The 18,115-nt window shown below is 53.6% G+C and overlaps 1 protein-coding gene across 9 annotated transcripts in view; it reads left to right on the forward strand.

Moving 5' to 3' along the window:
- Window positions 1-16,986, forward strand: part of EHMT1 (euchromatic histone lysine methyltransferase 1) — a 224,485-nt gene extending 207,499 nt beyond the window's left edge. For all 9 annotated transcript variants that reach the window (XM_073022135.1, XM_073022141.1, XM_073022138.1 and 6 more), the window contains 3 exons: window positions 86-164; window positions 15,239-15,414; window positions 15,663-16,986. In XM_073022135.1, the coding sequence (XP_072878236.1) occupies window positions 86-164; window positions 15,239-15,414; window positions 15,663-15,843 (436 nt within the window). In that variant the 3' untranslated portion in view covers window positions 15,844-16,986. The remainder of the gene's footprint in view (window positions 1-85; window positions 165-15,238; window positions 15,415-15,662) is intronic.
- The last annotated feature ends 1,129 nt before the right edge of the window (window positions 16,987-18,115 follow it).

Consider the following 18,115-nt stretch of genomic DNA (forward strand, 5'->3'; position numbering starts at 1 on the left):
TGGGCGCGGAGACCAGGCTGTGCTTGTCTGTGGGCAGTGCTCGCTGCCTTCCAGGGCCTCACCTGCACCGCTTCTCCCTCTGCAGGTATGTTGGGGAGCTGATTTCGGACTCAGAAGCCGATGTTCGGGAGGAAGATTCTTACCTCTTTGATCTCGACAATAAGGTAATGTGCTTTGTGGGGTTGCGGCCGTGTAGAGCTTGAAACCTGAATGTGTTTGTCCCAGTAGGGCCTGGATTCAGATGAGAGCTCTTACTGTTGACGAGAGTGGGCTTGCTATAGACCTGCTGAGTGCCACCTTCGGAGCTGGCCCTGGTTCTGTGCCCAGCATGGATGGAGGGCCCTCTGACTTGGGAGGTCCCTGAGCCTCTGCAGCTGACTGCCCCCTTCTTGTGAGAGTGGGGCCTGAGACCCACCACTCCAATCCTCCAGACCCCAACCGAGAATCTCGGGTTGGGGCTTGGCAACCCCTGAGACTGCAGAGAGGCTAAGGAGGGATGCCGTGTGTTCACAGTGACTGAGTGAAGCAGCAGTGAGCCTCCCGTCGTGTGCGCAGAAATGCCAGCAGACCCGTCGCTTGTGTCCCCAGCCCACCCAATCCCCACTGCCCGTGGGAGAGAGCAGGGGCCACTCCAGGAACCTGGTTTCGGGAGGTTTCTGAGGCTGGGGCAGGGGTGATTGACCCATCCCAGCCTGGCCTCATGCTCCCTTTACTATAGCCTAGTTCCCATCATTGCTCTGGAATTCATCCATTGTCTATTTTAAAACCTCTTGAAACCTGCAGTCGCTCCAGGCCAGTGGGGAAATAAAGGTTTTCTCATCTCAAACAGCAGCCACCAGACCACAGAATAAATCTTACGCCTGGAGAATAGGGCACCAGGCAGCTGTCTTCATAGCAGTGGCCGGCCCCTATGGACTGCCAGCCCCAACCCCAGACTCTGTCCCTACAGCCACCTTCTAAGAAGTAACCGTTGGTGAAATGACTTGTGTTTGATGGAAGAGAAGCCGGGCTCTGGAAGGTCACAGTGTTCAGGCATCTCTCCCCGTGCAGTGGGGCCGAGCCCTCGAGGGACGGCAGCCTCCGTGTGTGCATGCTCGTGTGCAGAGTTGTGGGGCTTTTCTGCTGCCAACTGCCTATTCCAGCCTTGCTGTGGAATGACTTGCCTTCTGTGGGCTGGTAACACATATTCTCACAAAGGCTCTGTTGTCACTTGTGTGCGCCACTGATGTCGCCTTCCCTCTGTGACTTTTTCACTTCCTAATGATGTCTTGGAGTGAACAGAAGTTCTTGTTTTTATTCTAGTTCCATTTATCAGTCTTTTTCTAAATACTGGGTTTTTGTAATGTCCTAGTGATATTTTTTGAAAACTTGAATATTTCCCAGAAACGGTCCTGTTTGCTTTCACGTGGGTTCTGTGTGTAGGTTGACAGCCGTTCTGTGTGTGGTGTAGGATCAGAGTCGAGGTTTATTTTTTCCCCATCTTGTTACCTGACTGACTCAGCACCATTTGTGGAGAAGACTGTCTTTTCCCCAGTCAGCAGTGGCTCTTGTCATAGCTCAGTGTCCTCGTCCTATCAGTCAGTCTGCTGACTGTTCGTGGCCTGGGCTGTGTTACCTTAATTACTTTAATTACTGTGATTTACATCTTCTCACCTTAGAGGTTTTTTTTGTTTTGTTTTGTTTTGTTTTGTTTGAGGCAGAGTCTTGCTCTGTCGCCCAGGCTGGAGTGCAGTGGCACGATCTCGGCTCACTGCAAGCTCCGCCTCCCAGGTTCATGCCATTCTCCTGCCTCAGCCTCCCCAGTAGCTGGGACTGCAGGCGCCCGCCACCACGCCCCGCTAACTTTTTGTATCTTTAGTAGAGACGGGGTTTCACCGTGTTAGCCAAGATGGTCTCGATCTCCTGACTTTCATGAACCTCCCGCCTCAGGCTCCCAAAGTGCTGGGATTACAGGCGTGAGCAGCCACGCCCGGCTAATTTTTGTAGTTTTAGTAGAGATGGGGTTTCACCATCTTGGCCAGGATGGTCTCGATCTTCTGACCTCATGATCCGCCCGCCTCAGCCTCCCAAAGTGCTGGGATTACAGGCGTGAGCTACTGCACCTGGCCTTTTTTTTTTTTTTTTTTTTTTTTTAAGTGACCAGGTCTTGCTCCATTGCCCAGGCTGGAGTGCAGTGGCACAATCATAGCTTGCTGCAGCCTTGAACTCCTGGGCTCAAGTGATCTTCCTGCCTTGACCTCCCAAGTAGGTAGGACTACAAGTGTGCACCGCAATGCCCGGTTAATTATTTTATTTTATTTTATTTTATTTTATTTTATTTTATTTTTATTTTATTTTTTGAGATAGAGTCTCGCTCCGTCCCCCTGGCTGGAGTGCAATGGTGCGATCTCGGCTCACTGCAAGCTCCGCCTCCCGGGTTCACACCATTCTCCTGCCTCAGCCTCCTGAGTAGCTGGGACTACAGGCGCCTGCCACCTCGCCTGGCTAGTTTTTTTGTATTTTTCAGTAGAGACGGGGTTTCACCATGTTAGCCAGGATGGTCTCGATCTCCTGACCTCGTGATCCGCCTGTCTTGGCCTCCCAATTCATGTAAGTTTTGAAGTCAGCTTAACCAGTTCTACAGAAGCTCCTGTCGGGATTTGACTGGGATTGTATTAGACCAATCAATCAGGTTAGGGAAAAATGTATTTACTACCTTGTTTACTAGCTTATGAACATGGTATATCTCTTCATTTGTTAGGTCTTTCTTAATTACCCCCAGTAATATTCTATGGCTTTCTGTGGTGTGGTCTTGTATATGTTTTGTTGGATTTTTTTTTTTTTTTTTTTTTTGAGACAGAGTCTGGCTCTGTCGCCCAGGCTGGAGTGCAGTGGCCGGATCTCAGCTCACTGCAAGCTCCGCCTCCCGGGTTCCCGCCATTCTCCTGCCTCAGCCTCCCGAGTAGCTGGGACTACAGGCGCCCGCTACTGTGCCCGGCTAGTTTTTTGTATTTTTTAGTAGAGACGGGGTTTCACCATGTTCGCCAGCATGGTCTCGATCTCCTGACCTCGTGATCCGCCCATCTCGGCCTCCCAAAGTGCTGGGATTATAGGCTGGGATTATAGACCGTGCCCAGCCTGCAATTAATTTAAATACAGTAAAACAAACTAAAGTATATGGTTTTAGTTTTTACAAATGTACATCCCAGTGTAATCAATGCCACAGTCAAGATATGGAGCATTTCTGCCGCCCCCAAGTCTGTGAGCCCTCAGCCCCTCCTTCTCCCCTGCCTATCCTGGTGGGTGAGTTTCACCTGCATTCGAATTTTCTATAAATGGAATCCTGTTCTGGCTTTGCATGTTTTGTGATTTGCCCACATGGCTACACGTGTCAGTGGTTTGTTCCTTTCCGTTGTTGAACAGTGACCCACCCGGCCTCCCTGCTTCTCACCTGTGCGTGGGCCTCCGTCCTTTCCAGTTCTGCTGTCAAAAGTAAACCTGCTGTGACTCCCACAGACTTGTTTTTAATGGACGTGAATTTTTATTTCTCTTGAGTAAATGGGGGTGGAGTTACTGGCTCACATGGGGAACCTTTAACTTTGAAAGAAGTCGCTAGTTTCCAAAGTGGTTCTAGCACTTGCGTTCCCACCACAGTGAGTGCGAGCTCCAAACACTGTGGCTTAGATTTGCTTTCCTGATGCTCGATGATGAGGCTCTTTTCATGTGTGTTGCCATCCTTATACTTCTTTTGTGAAGTAATTTTTAAAATTTGCCTGTTTAGGCCAGGCGCAGTGGCTCACACCTGTAATCCCAGCACTTTGGGAGGCGGAGGCGGACGAATTACGAGGTCAGTAGTTCAAGACCATCCTGGCTAACACAGTGAAACCCCGTCTCTACGTAAAATACAAAAATTAGCTGGGCATGGTGGCGCACGCCTGTAATCCCAGTTACTCGGGAGGCTGAGGAAGGAGACTCGCTTGAACGTGGGAGGTGGAGGTTGCAGTGAGCCAAGATCATGCCATTACCCTCTAGCCTGGGCAACAAGAGCAAAACTCTGTCTTTAAAAAAAAAAAAAAAAAATGCCTATTTTTCTTGTTGTTTGTTTGTTTGTTTATTTATTGAGATGGAATTTCACTCTTGTCGCCCAGGGTGGAATGCAGTGGCACAATCTCGGCTCACTGCAACCTCTGCCTCCCGGGTTCAAGTGAGTCTCCTGCCTCAGCCTCCTGAGTAGCTGGGACTATAGTCTCCCATGGCCACCATGCCTGGCTAACTTTTTTTTTTTTTTTTGAGGTGGAGTCTCGCTCTGTTGCCCAGGCTGGAGTGCAGTGGCTTGATCTCCACTCACTGCAAGCTCCATCTCCCGGGTTCACACCATTCTCCTGCCTCAGACTCCTGAGTAGCTGGGACTACAGATGCCCGCCGCCACGCCCGGCAAATTTTTTGTATTTTTGGTAGAGACGGGGTTTCACTGTGTCAGCCAGAATGGTCTCAATCTCCTGACCTTGTGATCCACCCGTCTTGGCCTCCCAAAGTGCTGGGATTACAGGCGTGAGCCACTGCGCCCGGACTATTTGCCTGTTTTTTAATTGGCTGCTTGCCTTCTTGAGTTGTAGGAGCTCTTTCCATCCTCTGAGTCTGTCTGATATACATATAAATATGTGTGTGATGTGAATATTTTCTTAGTCTGTGCCTTGCCTCCTCACTTTCTTAACAGTGTCTTTCAGGAAGCAGAATTTTAAAATTCTCTGACTTCCCATATCCTAAGAATTCCATGTCTACCCCAGGATTGTGGAGATTTTCTCCTTTTTTTAGAAGTCATATAAAAATGCAAGGCCGGACACACTGGCACGCTCCTGTAATCCCAGCACTTCGGGAGGCCGAGATGGAGTTTGAAGCTGCAGTGAGCCGTGATCGAGCCACTGCACTCCAGCCTGGCCTGTCTCTCAGAAACGTGGGTTTGAAGTAAGGATTGAGGCTCACTTGTGTCCGTGGACAGTTAATCCAGCACCACTAGTTGTGCCTACCCCAGCTGACGCAGATCTATGTCTGGACCATGTTTCTTCCTTTGATCTATTTGCTGATCCTCACACCAATGCCACATTCTCTTGATCGATAGTAAAACTGGGAGCCAGGCAGTGTTAGGTCCTCATACTCCTCATACTCGGTTCTTTTCAGACTGTTTCGCTCCTCCGTGTCCTTTGCATTTCCATAGACAGTTGAGAGCCCGGGCGTCAGTACAGGCCAAGGCTGCTGGAATTTTTGCTGAGACTGCACTCAATCTGCTGCCATTAGCGCGTCGAGCCTTCTGACCCTGTGTCTGCAGGTGGCCCAGCTCTCTTTCAGTTGGATCTTGAGTTTCTCTCAGCAGAGCCTTGTAGCTTTTAGTATGTAGGTCTTACACTGTTTTGTTAAATGTATTCCTAAGCACGTCATACTTTTCATATGTTATAAACAGTATTGTTTTTAAATTTCATTTTCCAATTGTTTGCTGGAAATAATGTGGAAATACTTGATTTTCTTGTACATTGACCTTGTTAAATGTATTTGTAAATTCTAGTAACTCTTTGGACTATTTGGCTTGTCTGCACGTGTGGTCGTGTCATGTGTAAGTAAAGACAGTTTTTCTTCTTGCGTTCTGACCTGTGCAGCTTTGTTTCCTGGAAGGCTGGGCATAATGCTTGTTCTCTTCCTGGCACTGGGGGAAGCGGTGTCCTTACCCTGTCTGATGTTAGCTTCAGGCCTTGTATAAATGCTCCCTGGGTTGTCAGAATTCATTTCCTTGACTGTAGGATGAGGCCCCTGCTTCCTTGCTGGCTGGCAGCCGGGGGTGCTCTGAGCTCCTAGAGGCAGCTCTTCTTGAAGGCCAGCAGGAGAATGTCGGGGCTCTGCCTTCTCACATCCTGTGGCCAGAAGCAAGTCACGCTCAAGGGGTTGGGTTGATACAAGAGAGACTCTTGGGGCTGCCTTAGAATTCTACACGTGTGTGGGCCAACTCCCTCTTCTCACGGGCACCTGCCTTCCCCACTCCAAGCCACGGTCACGCTGACTTGCTTCCTGCAGTCCTGCCTTTTCCAGAATATCATGTAAGTGGAATCACACAGCATGTGGCCTTTGTCATTTCCTGGCTGGGTCATGTGTGAGTGACCTTCAGCTGTACGAGAAACTGCCCAGAGGTGCCGCCGAGTCATGGCCTGTTTGTGTCCCGTGGATTTGGCTGGGCAATCCATCTTGGACGGGAGGGTAAGTGCAGCACCAGCTGACCCATCACAGTCAGAAGCAGGAGTCCTTAGTGTCTCAGAAACCTAAAACAAACTCCTTTTGTATTTGAAGGAGGCATATTTTTCCACAGTTGTTGCTTGACATATAGAAATAGAATAGGTTTTTAAAATTAACTCTTTAACCTGAGGCCTAAAGCCACCTGTTAAGTGTAATGATACGTGTGAGTCCGTTGTTTTCTGTGCGTGTGCCCGTGTCATCACCACACAGGCTGCCCCCGGTCCCCATGGCTTCACTTTTCATTCTTGTCGTCTACGCCAGGGAGGCCGCCCAGTGTCAGGGAGGAGGCCTGGAGCCTTTCAGGACTGTTTCCTGTGATGCTCGTGTGCAGGTGTTGGGATGCCTTTATCAAAATAACAAAGTTTTCTTTTCTGTCCCGAAGAATTTCATGAATTGATGTTGAATTTTGTTGAACATTTAAAAAAATCTATTGAAATAATCCTATGATTTTTCTCCTTGTTCTGTTAATGTGAATAGCTGATTTATATGCTGTTGTTACTGGAAATTTAATTTATGTGTATTTTAGCCATGCGGCATCAGGTGCTGTGTTGTGTGGTCAGTCCGGGTCTTGCGGGGGGGGTGCTGGGGGTGGGGTGGCGTGTTCCTGTTTCTGTGCCGTCTCCTTGCTGCCATGTCTCCTACCCTGGTCTCTCCCTCTAGCATCTGGCATCTCTGTAGGTCTGTTCCTAGTGTCTGTTTTGCTGCTTGTCCTCCTTCTTTCCCGGTCTCCTCATGTTTCTGGTTAGTTTTGTTTGGGTGCCAGACACTGTATTTTCAAACCTGCTTGAAGAAAATGCACTGGGTCACCCCAGTCCACTTCCAGGCACCAAGAGGCCTCAGGCTGAGCTGCAGGCCATGGCCTCTGTCACTGCAGCTGATTTTTGCTCCCAGGTGGCCCTGGTTCCTGGGGCCTGTCTCAGTCCATTGAGGCCTCTGTAACAGAACACCACAGACTGCACAGCCTGCCCAACAGACACTGGTTTCTCACAGTGCTGGAGGCCGGAAGTCCAAGGTCAAGGCACCTACCGGTTTGGTTCTGGGGAGGACCCGGCCGCCTGGCTCATGGAAGGACCGTGCCTTCTCACTGTGTGAGAACCAGTGAGACCAAGACAGGTGGGTGGAGCCGCAGCCCAGAAGAGATGGGAGAGCTTTGCAGGGGGTCCACAACCACCTCCTAATGGCAGCATTGTGCACACAGGCCTGTCTCCCTGCTGATGTGGCTGTGGCCTTCACTGGCCAAGTTCCTCCTGCTCCCCTAGGGTCGCACCTCCCAAGCCATCTGTGTGGAAGGGCCATTTCCATATTCCCAGTCCACTGTGGGCCAGTCCTTCTGTAAAATAAGGACTGCAACTTCCTAGGCTGCTTTTAAGTGGTCATATTCAACAGGCACGATACTGCTCCATCAGATGCTGCTGGAGGCTCTCGGTTCCTTGACTCGCTTGTGGTGGTGGCCAGGGGGTCCCGGCCTCCTCCACCACATGTCTGTGCTCTGCCTTCACACCTGTTCCCTGGCATGGACTTTCTGTGCCTCCTTCTCCTGTCCGGAGCCACGCCCGCCCTCACCTCCTCAGGGACATCCTGTCAGCACTCTCCACACTCCCTCATGCCCCAGAGCTGCCACACCCTCCAGATTCCTTGCCTTCCAGTCTGTCTGCAACCAGATGCAGCCAGGCCTCGCCTCCCATGAGTGTCCCTAAGTCCAGGGCAGACTTCGGTCCCCACCCACCCGAGGCAGCAGCGTCTAGTCCTGCTCCTCCTGGCATCCTCTCACTTCTCAGCCGTGGACACACAGGCCCAGGGGCGGTAATCCTCCTGGCATCCTCTCACTTCTCAGCCTTGGGCACACAGGCCCAGGTACGGTTGTTCATTTTAGGGACGTAGAGAGCACGAACACAACAAAGCCTCCCAGGTGTCTGCTGCAGCTCTGACCCAGCCCCAGATCCCAGACCCCAGACCCTGTCCACCTGAGCGCCAAAATCTCTGGGTACCAGGAAACTTTCTGATTCTGCCTTCAAAATATTTCTTGGACCATTGCAGTGGGCACCCGCCCCTGGGTCAGCCCCAGCCCTGCTGTTGCCATCTGTTCTCAGCCTGGGGCTACAGTGACCCCAAGCCCTCTGCTGTTGGCTCAAACCTTGCACACCCTGTTCCCCACTGACTGCCCCTCCACTGCTCTCACAACTGCTCGCACCCCCTCACACTGTTCTGGAGCCTATTGGACATGCCCTCTGGGATCCTGCCCATCTGCCCTCCCGGTCCTTACCTTCTTTAGGCCTTTGTTGAAATCTCCCATCAGCGAGGCACCCCAGGGAGGCCTCTCCATGGTATGCTTGCCTGAAACCTAGGTGGAAGGTTTCTTATCAGAGAAACCTTGGAAGTAAAGCCCTCAGCGGTATGTGTTGCTATGAGGATTCTGGGATCTGAAACCTCTGAACCGTAGGAACGGCTGGGAGAGGCCGTGCTCCTGTACCAAGGGGGCTCCTTGTGCCAACCAACAGGTTTGTTGGCCTGGCTGCCATCGTGGGAGGGACGTGGACAAAAGGCACACAGTGGGAGGCCATGGGCAGGGTTGATGGCCCATGGGGGCAGCCCCTTTGTTTCTTTGGGCTGCAGCCTGTGCCGTGACCATCCACAGGCCCCAGGGGGGTGCTGGTGGGCATCAGGGAAGTCCAGGTGACAAGGGGCATCAGCAGGGGTCAGAGGGGAGTGCCCAGGAGGAGCCCCTCTGCACTCTTCAGGGTGCATGGAACCCACACCCTGTCCCCAGGGAAGCCCTGGACATGCCCTGGGGTGGGGGGAGCAGTGCATGCCAGGCTGCCACATGTGTGTGTGGCCTCAGGGAGTCTGGGCTGGGTCATCAGGCACGACTGTTGCCAAGGCCACACCCTGACTCTAGGCCCCCCCGGTCTGGGCAGTTAGGCCAAGCAGAGCACAGGGTCTCGAGACCTCATGACCTCTAGGGTCACGCGGAGGCGCCTGGGGGTCAGACTGAGAAAGGAGCTCGTCCTGAGAAGCCACAAAGTGTGCTCCTGCGGGTGCGGGTGGGGGAGGTGCCACGTCTCCCGGGCAGCCACAGGTCCCACACTCAGGGCCCGAGCGATGCCTGGTGCAGAGCTGGAGGTTCTCAGGGTGGGAGGAGGGTTATTTTTTTTTGTTTTGTTTTATTTTTTTTTTGAGACGGAGTCTCGCTGTGTCTCCCAGGCTGGAGTGCAATGGCGTGATCTCGGCTCACTGCAAGCTCCACCTCCCAGGTTCACGCCATTCTCCTGCCTCAGCCTCCCAAGTAGCTGGGACTACAAGTGCCCGCCACCACACCCGGCTAGTTTTTTGTATTTTTAGTAGAGACGGGGTTTCACCATGTTAGCCAGGATAGTCTTGATCTCTTGACCTCGTGATCTGCCCGTCTCGGCCTCCCAAAGGGCTGGGATTACAGGCGTGAGCCACCGCGCCCGGCCCAGGAGGGTTATTTTTAACGCACTGAACCAGAGCATCTCTGAGGCCGGTGGCTCTGGACAGAAAAACCACAAACATGAGAAGACCAGGAACAGCGAGGCCCCAGCCGTGGGGCCTCACGTCTGCAATGAGTCCTTAGTGGCTCTGAGCAGTGCCAGTTCAGGGCCTTGGAGAGCTGCCGCCTCTGTGCCTCTCTCCTGCTTGCTACGTGGGGCTTGTGGAGCCTGCTAGGTGTCCTGGGAAGAGCCCAGATGGGCCCGGCCCTCCCAGACGGCCTCTTTTGCCTCTGGCAAAGTGTATGAGCGCCTGTAGTGAGGTCCACTCCAAGCACCAGGCCCGGGCGTCTGTACAGAGCCGACTGTGATGTTGTCTCCACTCAGCAGGGTGGGGCATCCAGACACCATGGGGAGGCCCCTGCCCTGGTCTCACAGATGTTGCCACTCGAGCTCCTGCCCTGCGCCCACTCCCACCACCTGCCTGCCACCTGAACCTTCTCACCTGCGGCGGCACCTTCTCCACACAGGTTCTCTGATGCCTCTTCCCTGATTTTAAAGACATTCAGGTCTCTTCTTTAGTTAAAAAATAGAAGAAAAATACTTTACTTCTCTGCCACTTCCTTCAGAGATTCATTTTTCTTGCCTTTGCAATTCCTTTTTGACTACACATTGTGAAAATTTTCAAACATACCAGAAAGCAGAGAGAATCAGGAGAGTGGAGGCTCTTATTCCCCCACCTGGACTTGATGGTTGTTAGTATCTTGCTTTATTTGTTTCATCCTTTTTTGCTGATATACTGTAAAGTTAGTTACACATGTGACATTTTACCCCCAGTGACGTGTCAGAGTGTGCCTGTGAGTACTGCTGCCTGACGAGATTGCGCCCCACGTGATGTTCATCTACACACTCTCCTAGTTTCCCCGGTGTCTTTCCCTGGTTCGCCCCTCTGGAATCAGGCGGGGCTGTTTCTTGTATGATACTTGGCACATCCCAGAAGGTTCTTCCTACCAGCAGCCCACACAGTGGCCTGCAGAGGAGACTGGCCGACAGCCTGATAAATCCCGTGGTCCGTATTTCTGTGTGCCCCCCCGTGGTGTCCCCTCACTTGTTCTCTTATCCCGTGTTTGCGGCCAGCTGGGAGGAAGGGCTGAGGTTTGGCAACACACTGGGGCTGCTGTGTCCCGCAGGGAGCTTTTGTGGCCGCCTCAACTGCTCACCCCGAGCATCCATGCCTTCCCTGTTTATTAACAGACATTCTTCTGTTTTAATAAATAAACCTTAAACCTGGGCTTTGTGGTTACTCCTCAGAGAAAGGTAAGATCAATGCTTTATTCTTACCATTTAGTTACCAAGTTTCAGAGTGAGGAAGTGGCATAAAAATTACTGGCAGCAAGTAAATTTTGGTCTTTTTTTTCTTTTCTCTGTTTTGAGTGTTAATGTGGGCTTATGGATTTTTACTTTTGTTTGTTTTTACATTTTTACATGTAAAAAACACATTTTTTACATGTGTGTTTTGATCAATTATAGCCATTCTTATTTAATGGTCAAACCGCCCCATCTTTGGCCATGGGGAGCCCCTGCAGGCCAGCCCGTCTCCTTTTCCTTTGGTGACACTGCTCTTCGGTACCATGTGACACCCAGGCCTCCCTTATGTTCCTGGCCCCACACTTGGAATCAGCCATTTCTCCAGGATGTCTTTGTACTTTTGGAAGAGAAAGATTTTTGGAAACCGAAACGAGACTCTGGGGTGCCCACTGCCGTCAGGGTGCCATGGGTTCTCAACTCACTCTTCAGAGGACAGAGCTATGAAGTAAACAGATTTTTTTTTTTTTTTTTTGAGACAGAGTCTCACTCTGTCGCCCAGGCTGGAGTGCAGTGGCTGGATCTCAGCTCACTGCAAGCTCTGCCTCCCGGGTTCACGCCATTCTCCTGCCTCAGCCTCCCGAGTAGCTGAGACTACAGGCGCCGCCACCACGCCCGGCTAATATTTTGTATTTTTAGTAGAGATGGGGTTTCACTGTGTTAGCCAGGATGGTCTCGATCTCCTGACCTCGTGATCCGCCCGCCTCGGCCTCCCAAAGTGCAGGGATTACAGGTGTGAGCCACCGCTACCAGCCCAGATATTACTGATAACAGTAAGCACCAGTACAACTGCGGGATGGCATCTGCGTTTCTTTGCAGCGTCTCACTCCTTAGAGCATGTTCCATGGAAGTTGGACCCAGTCCTGTGTTTCGCAGCACTGGAAATGTTGCTTGTGTGATTGTGTCACCAACTTGATAGGCAGTTACATTAATTTTAGTTCATTTTAAATGTTACAATTTAATTTTTTGTTATTTGATTGTGTAAAATTTTTGCGTGCTTGGGAAGTTCACACCCAGAAAAGCCTTGCTTCTCTCCATGTTCTCTGTATTCTGTTTCTTGCTGTCTCAGTCCATTCGGACTTTGATAGCAAAACACTGTAAACCGTGAGGCTTAGAAATAACAGGAATGTTTCTCACTGCTCTGGAGGCTGGAAGTCCCAAGATGAAGGTGCTGGTACATCTGGTGTCTGGGGAGGGCCAGGGCCTTCTCACTGTGTCCTCACGTGGTGGGGGGGGTGCAGCAGCTCTCTGGGGTCCCTTTTATGAGGGCACAATTCCCTCCACTCCCATGAGTTAATCGCCTTCCCGAAGCCCCCACTGTAACCTAGGGGTCTCAGCCTGTGAGTCCGGTGGGGGGACACACACATTCCAACCATAGTACCTGCAGCAACCATCAGCAGAAATCGAGAAAAAATACTCAGGTAAATTTCTTATTCCTTCTCTTTCCTTAACACAAAAAGTGGTAGAGTGTAGATACTGCACCAGCCCTTACCTTTCTCCTGACAGGATTTGGAAAGAGTCATCATATTGTCCGTACGTGGAAATCTTTCTCCTCCTTTTTTGGGGTATTCAGGTTGATTTCAGCCCTTGCTATTTATCTCAGATAATGTTACGTACAAGTCAATTGTTTGACTTTACCTGTCAGGCAAATCTGAGATTCTGTTCATCCACCCGGTGATGGCTTCAGCAGCCAGTTAATTTCGATTTAGAATTTCCGTTGGATTCTTTTTCTGTTTCTCTGCTGAGACTTCTCATTTCTCTGAGATTTTCATGCCATGAAATCTTGCTTTTTGTTCTTCATTGAGGATAGCCTTAGGAGCTGCCTTGAAAATACGTGTCTGTTGGCCCAGCATTTGGTTCATCTCAAGGCTGGGCTCAGTTGAGTGTTCTCTTTCAGACGTGTTCATTTCCTCCGTGTTTCAAGGGTCAGGTCACTTCAGTTGTTTCTGTTAACATGTGGGGAGGACTCTGGTTTCTCTCCTGTGTGGGTCTTGTTTCCCCAGTGCAATTGGCTGTGCCCCTTCCGCAGGCCCCGCCTCTCTGGTGGTCCCTGTGCCTTCTCTCCAGTCCTAGGATTGGCTGGGCTCCCTCCGCAGGCCCCACCTCCCACGTGGCCGCTGCACCTCTCTCCAGTCCTAGGATTGGCTGGGCTCCCTCAGGCCCTGCCTCCCACGTGGCCTCTGCTCCTCGCTCCAGTCCTAGGATTGGCTGGGCCCCTTCCTCAGGCCCCGTCCCTCCCTCCACGTGGCTTCTGTGCCTTCCCTCCAGTCCTAGAATTGCCTGGGCTCCCTCCTCCGGCCCCACCTCCCACGTGGCCGCTGCACCTCGCTCCAGTCCTAGGATTGGCTGGGCTCCCTCTTCCGGCCCAGTCCCCCCCTCCACGTGGCCTCTGTGCCTTCCCTCCAGTCCTAGGATTGGCTGGGCTCCCTCCGCAGGCCCCGCTTCCCACATGGCCTGTCTGCGTTACTCCAGTCGTGAGTCTTTGCTGGGGTTGCTACCTGGTTGGGCAGAGATTTGTGTACACAGACTTTGAAACCCCACCCGCCTCCGAAGCACCTGCAGGTTCTTCGCCACGGGGCAGCGCTGTGTGCTCTGCCAGACGGGCCACCCCTGGTGAAAGCCTGGGCAGAGCCAGGCCTGGCCTCTCCAGTCCGGAGCCCCTCAGTTACCATCTTGCTACTGTCCAGGACTTTCATGTGTGCGCTGCTACTAGTTTCAGAGGTGCTTTTTGCACAGGGAGGGGTCGCCTATAGATTCTTAGTCCATCAGACCCTGAGGCAGAGGCCAAAGTCCACGCCACGTGAGCCACTCTGAGCTCTGTTTCTTTGGGGTAAACCAGGAGGCGGCTTCCCATGCCTTTGGCTTTGGGGGCTGTGGCTGGTCCCGTCCCGCGGCCGTGCTCGCCTGGTTTACCGTCTTGTGCCCGCGCCGCGAAGGTTACTGGAGATCTGCCCTCGTCCACGCCTTCACCCGCTTGCTGGTTTGGGTTTTAACCTCTTGATCTCTAAGCGTCTCTGATTCTCTGGTTGATACTCATTTTGGGGCGGGTTGTGGACCAGGTGTCTCTGCCTGCAGGCTCCTCCCTCTCGGAACTTGGTCCTGGGAAGCCCCAGGTACCTCCTTCCCCGTCTGCCTGGCTGTCGTCTGTGGTGTTGCCTCTTCCCGTCGCTGGGTAACAAACCACGCCACCCACCCGCAGCTCGCCACAGCGCCCGCCCACTCGGCCCAGTGTGCGCAGCAGGGGTTGAGCGTGCCGGGCCTTGGGCTGCACAGGCGGGGTGCTGCTGAGCCCAGGTCCCTGTGGTCGCGTGGGCAGCGTCCAGGTTCCTTGCTAGCTGCTGGCCGGGACCACCCACCTTCCTCCCACGCAGTCCCTCCATGCAGGCGACAGCAGCTCCACGCCCTGGGTCTCCAGAGAGAGCTGCTTTTAAAAGGGTTGCGTGGTTAGGTCAGGCCCACCCACCTCATTCCCCTCTCTCCAGTCAATTCAAAATCCATCATCGCAGGCCAGTGCCAGGGGCCAGGGCCATGCGGCCACCTGCAATCTTGGGCTTCTCTCCAAGGCACCAGGGTGAGGAGGACGCCTCAGTCTCTTCGGCCTCGTGTTCCACAACCACACCAGCTCCCGGAAGGGCTGCAGCAGAAGTCGTTTTCTGTGGGCAGCCTCCGCCTGAGGGTCCTCCCAGGTGTCATTCGCCACTGAGTCTCCCCAGACCCTCCGGGGACTGTTCCGCCTCCTCGTCACCGAGACAGTGCGTCCCGGACGCCAGCTCCATCCCACCCGACCCCCTCAGCCCCCGCTACTGCCTCACGGGGCTCTTGCAGCCCCGGCCTCCGTTCCCCTATTGGTGCCAGACAGCCCCATGGGTACTGGGTGGGACGGTGCTGTCCGTGTTCCGTCCCATGGGGACGCCGTCAAGGGAATGGCCTGCACCACCCCCACCGCACCGCAGACGGCGGCCCAGGAGGGAGGGCAGGGTGCGGGGCAGGCGGCCACACAGCGGGAAGGCCAGCGGAGGTTCCGCACCACCGCCAGGGATCACTGGAGAAGGCCCCTCCTGCGTGGCGGGCTTGCGCCCAACCCCAGGCTCTGGGGCTGCCGTACCCGGCGAGGCCAGCTTGCGGGGCCCTGCTCGCTGCAGCGCGTGCCGGCTTCTCTCGCCCTGCAGGACGGGGAGGTTTACTGCATCGACGCGCGGTTCTACGGGAACGTCAGCCGGTTCATCAACCACCACTGCGAGCCCAACCTGGTGCCCGTGCGCGTGTTCATGGCCCACCAGGACCTGCGGTTCCCCCGGATCGCCTTCTTCAGCACCCGCCTGATCGAGGCTGGCGAACAGCTCGGGTACGCACCGTCCCAGCCCCTGGCCATCTCCGCTGCCAGTGGGACGGTTTTAGGAACGGGGCTTGCGTTGCTTTCCTGGGCTTGTCCCGGGTTTATCCTCAGGGTTTTCCTGTAGTTCTAAAAACTACGGCCTGGGATGCGGCACGGCACGTCGGGGTGAGGAAGCTCTGGCCTTGCCTTCCTTTATCTGGCTTGTGGGAGGTGCCGGTGGGATTCGACTGGGAGCCTTGGTTCTGTTCCCTCCCCAGGTTTGACTATGGAGAGCGCTTCTGGGACATCAAAGGCAAGCTCTTCAGCTGCCGCTGCGGCTCCCCCAAGTGCCGGCACTCGAGCGCGGCCCTGGCCCAGCGTCAGGCCAGCGCGGCCCAGGAGGCCCAGGAGGACGGCCTGCCCGACACCAGCTCCGCGGCTGCCGCCGACCCGCTATGAGACGCCGCCGGCCAGCGGGGCGCTCGGGAGCCAGGGTCCGCCGCGTCGCCGTTTAGAGGAGGAGGAGGAGAGTTTCCGCACGGGACTGAAGGGTCCTCCTGCGGGGCTGCGCCGCCGGCTTCCTGGAGGGGTCGGAGGTGAGGCTGCAGCCCCTGCGGGCGGGTGCGGACGCCTCCCAGCCACCTGCCCAGTGCCCAGGCTGGAGCGCACACTTTGGCCCGCGTCCCAAAGACGCTGGGAGTCCGCACTGGCATCACCTTCTGAGTTTCTGATGCTGATTTGTCGTTGCGAAGTTTCTCGTTTCTTCCTCTGACCTCCGAGGTCCCCGCTGCACCACGGGATTGTTTGTTCTCCTGCCCGGCCCAGACTGTTCTGTGTGGCGCCGCCGAGGCCACCGTTAGCGCGAGCTGCTCCGTTCGCCCTGCCCGCGGCCTGCGTGGCTGGTGCCGGGTCCCAGGGGCTGCACGGAGGACACTGTCTGCTGCCAGTCTCCGAGAGTCAGGAGACCGACCCCACCACTAACTTTGGAGAAAATGTGGGTTTGCTTTTTAAAGGAATCCTATATCTAGTCCTATATATCAAACCTCTAACTGACGTTTCTTTTCGAGGAAGTGGTTTGGTGGGTGCAGCCCCCGCCGGTTCCGTTGACGCTGGCACCTTCTGTTGATTTTTTAAGCCACATGCTATGATGAATAAACTGATTTATTTTCTACCATTACTGAACATTAGGACAAACAAAAAATAAAAAACAAAACACAGACAACGGTGCTGATTCTGGTGTGGTTTCTACTCACCACGTGAAATAAACTATCAACTGTATAAAGAGAACAAAGTGATTTTAGAATAAAATGCAGGAAAAACTTTTTTAAAAATGTTAGTCTTGTAGTGTGAATAAATTTGCCATCACCTTTTGTGTGGTGGCCTGGCAGGTCATATACTTTTTTTTGGCATATACCTTTTTAAATACTGTAATTAGTGCAGTAACAGTGGGATTTTTTTTGTGCAACTCTTCTAAACATTCATAAGGCAGTCGTGTTTATTTTTTTCTGTTAAAATGTTTTTGACAGTTTTAAGAGCAGTCTTTTGGCTCTGACCATTTCTTGTTCTGTTTTCAATGAAATCAATAAAAAAAAAAAAGAAGTACTTTAAATGGGGTTTTTATTATGACACCATATTTCAGCTGGTCTCTGCAGAACTTGCGGGTCTCCCCTGGACCCGGCCCAGCTCTCTGTCCCCTGTCCAAGGAAGTACAGCTTCCTTTTCCCCCCAGATTTGTCCCCGAAGGGGGGACATTCCAGGCAGAGGTCAGGGAAGCCTGTGCATTCCTGCATGTGTTGAATGAGTCTGTGTGTGTCCGCGAACGCATCGTGCATGTGTGTGTGAATACATGTGCGAGTGTGGGCACACTGGTATGTTTTGTGTCTGTGCGTGTCTGCATGTCTGCGTCTAGTGCTGGGTGCCCAGGTCTGGGCATCGTTCTGGAAGCCGACAGGGCTCGTCAGGTGAGTGTCACAGCCAGAGGCAAAGCTGTACGTGAACAGTGAGGCTGGAGAAGGCAGAGCCAGAGCCCATCCTACTTCCTGCCAGCCATGACCCCCACCCCTCTGTGGGGACCCCTAGACCCAAAGCCTCCAGCCTGCTGTGTTCTCCTTGCTGACCGGCCTCACTCACTACAGGAGGGCTTTTAGTGTATTGTAACCTCAGTAACACGCTCAGACACTCCGTGGTTTAATACACAGAATTCACTCAGGCATTTTAGATGCTTACCTAGCACGATAACAACTGCCCTGCACTTTGTGAATAGACGGCCCAAGTCAGGGTGCGTGGTCGTCCAGCCTGAGGTACGAGTGCCTGTCACCAGACATGGCGCAACTGCATGAAGGACTGGGCAGGTGGACCCAGGATGGATGTGGCCCATCTGTGACCCCTCTGCACAGGGCCGCAGGGGAGGCCACGTTCCTCCAGGAACCCAGACCGCCTACGGCCTTTCACCTCTGCGTCTGAGGAGGGGCTGTGTGGAACGGGCTGCGTTCTTGCCAAGCCTGGGCTCAGGAGCGTGGAGGAGCCGCAGGTCACCTCATCCCAGAGGCCGTGGCAGGAGGTGACTGAGGGGCCACTGGAGCCTGAACCTAAGGCTCTGCTGGCTCCACCAGCCCTGCAGGGGGAGCGCCCCTGCCCGGGGAGCAGCCGGTACAGCCCCTTCCCCTGGGACAGCCCGTAGCTGGCAGATGACTGTAATCAATTTTTGTGGCTTGAGTGTTCACCTGTTCTG

Source organism: Chlorocebus sabaeus, chromosome 12 (assembly GCF_047675955.1).
Source record: "Chlorocebus sabaeus isolate Y175 chromosome 12, mChlSab1.0.hap1, whole genome shotgun sequence".
Taxonomy (NCBI): Eukaryota; Metazoa; Chordata; class Mammalia; order Primates; family Cercopithecidae; genus Chlorocebus; species Chlorocebus sabaeus.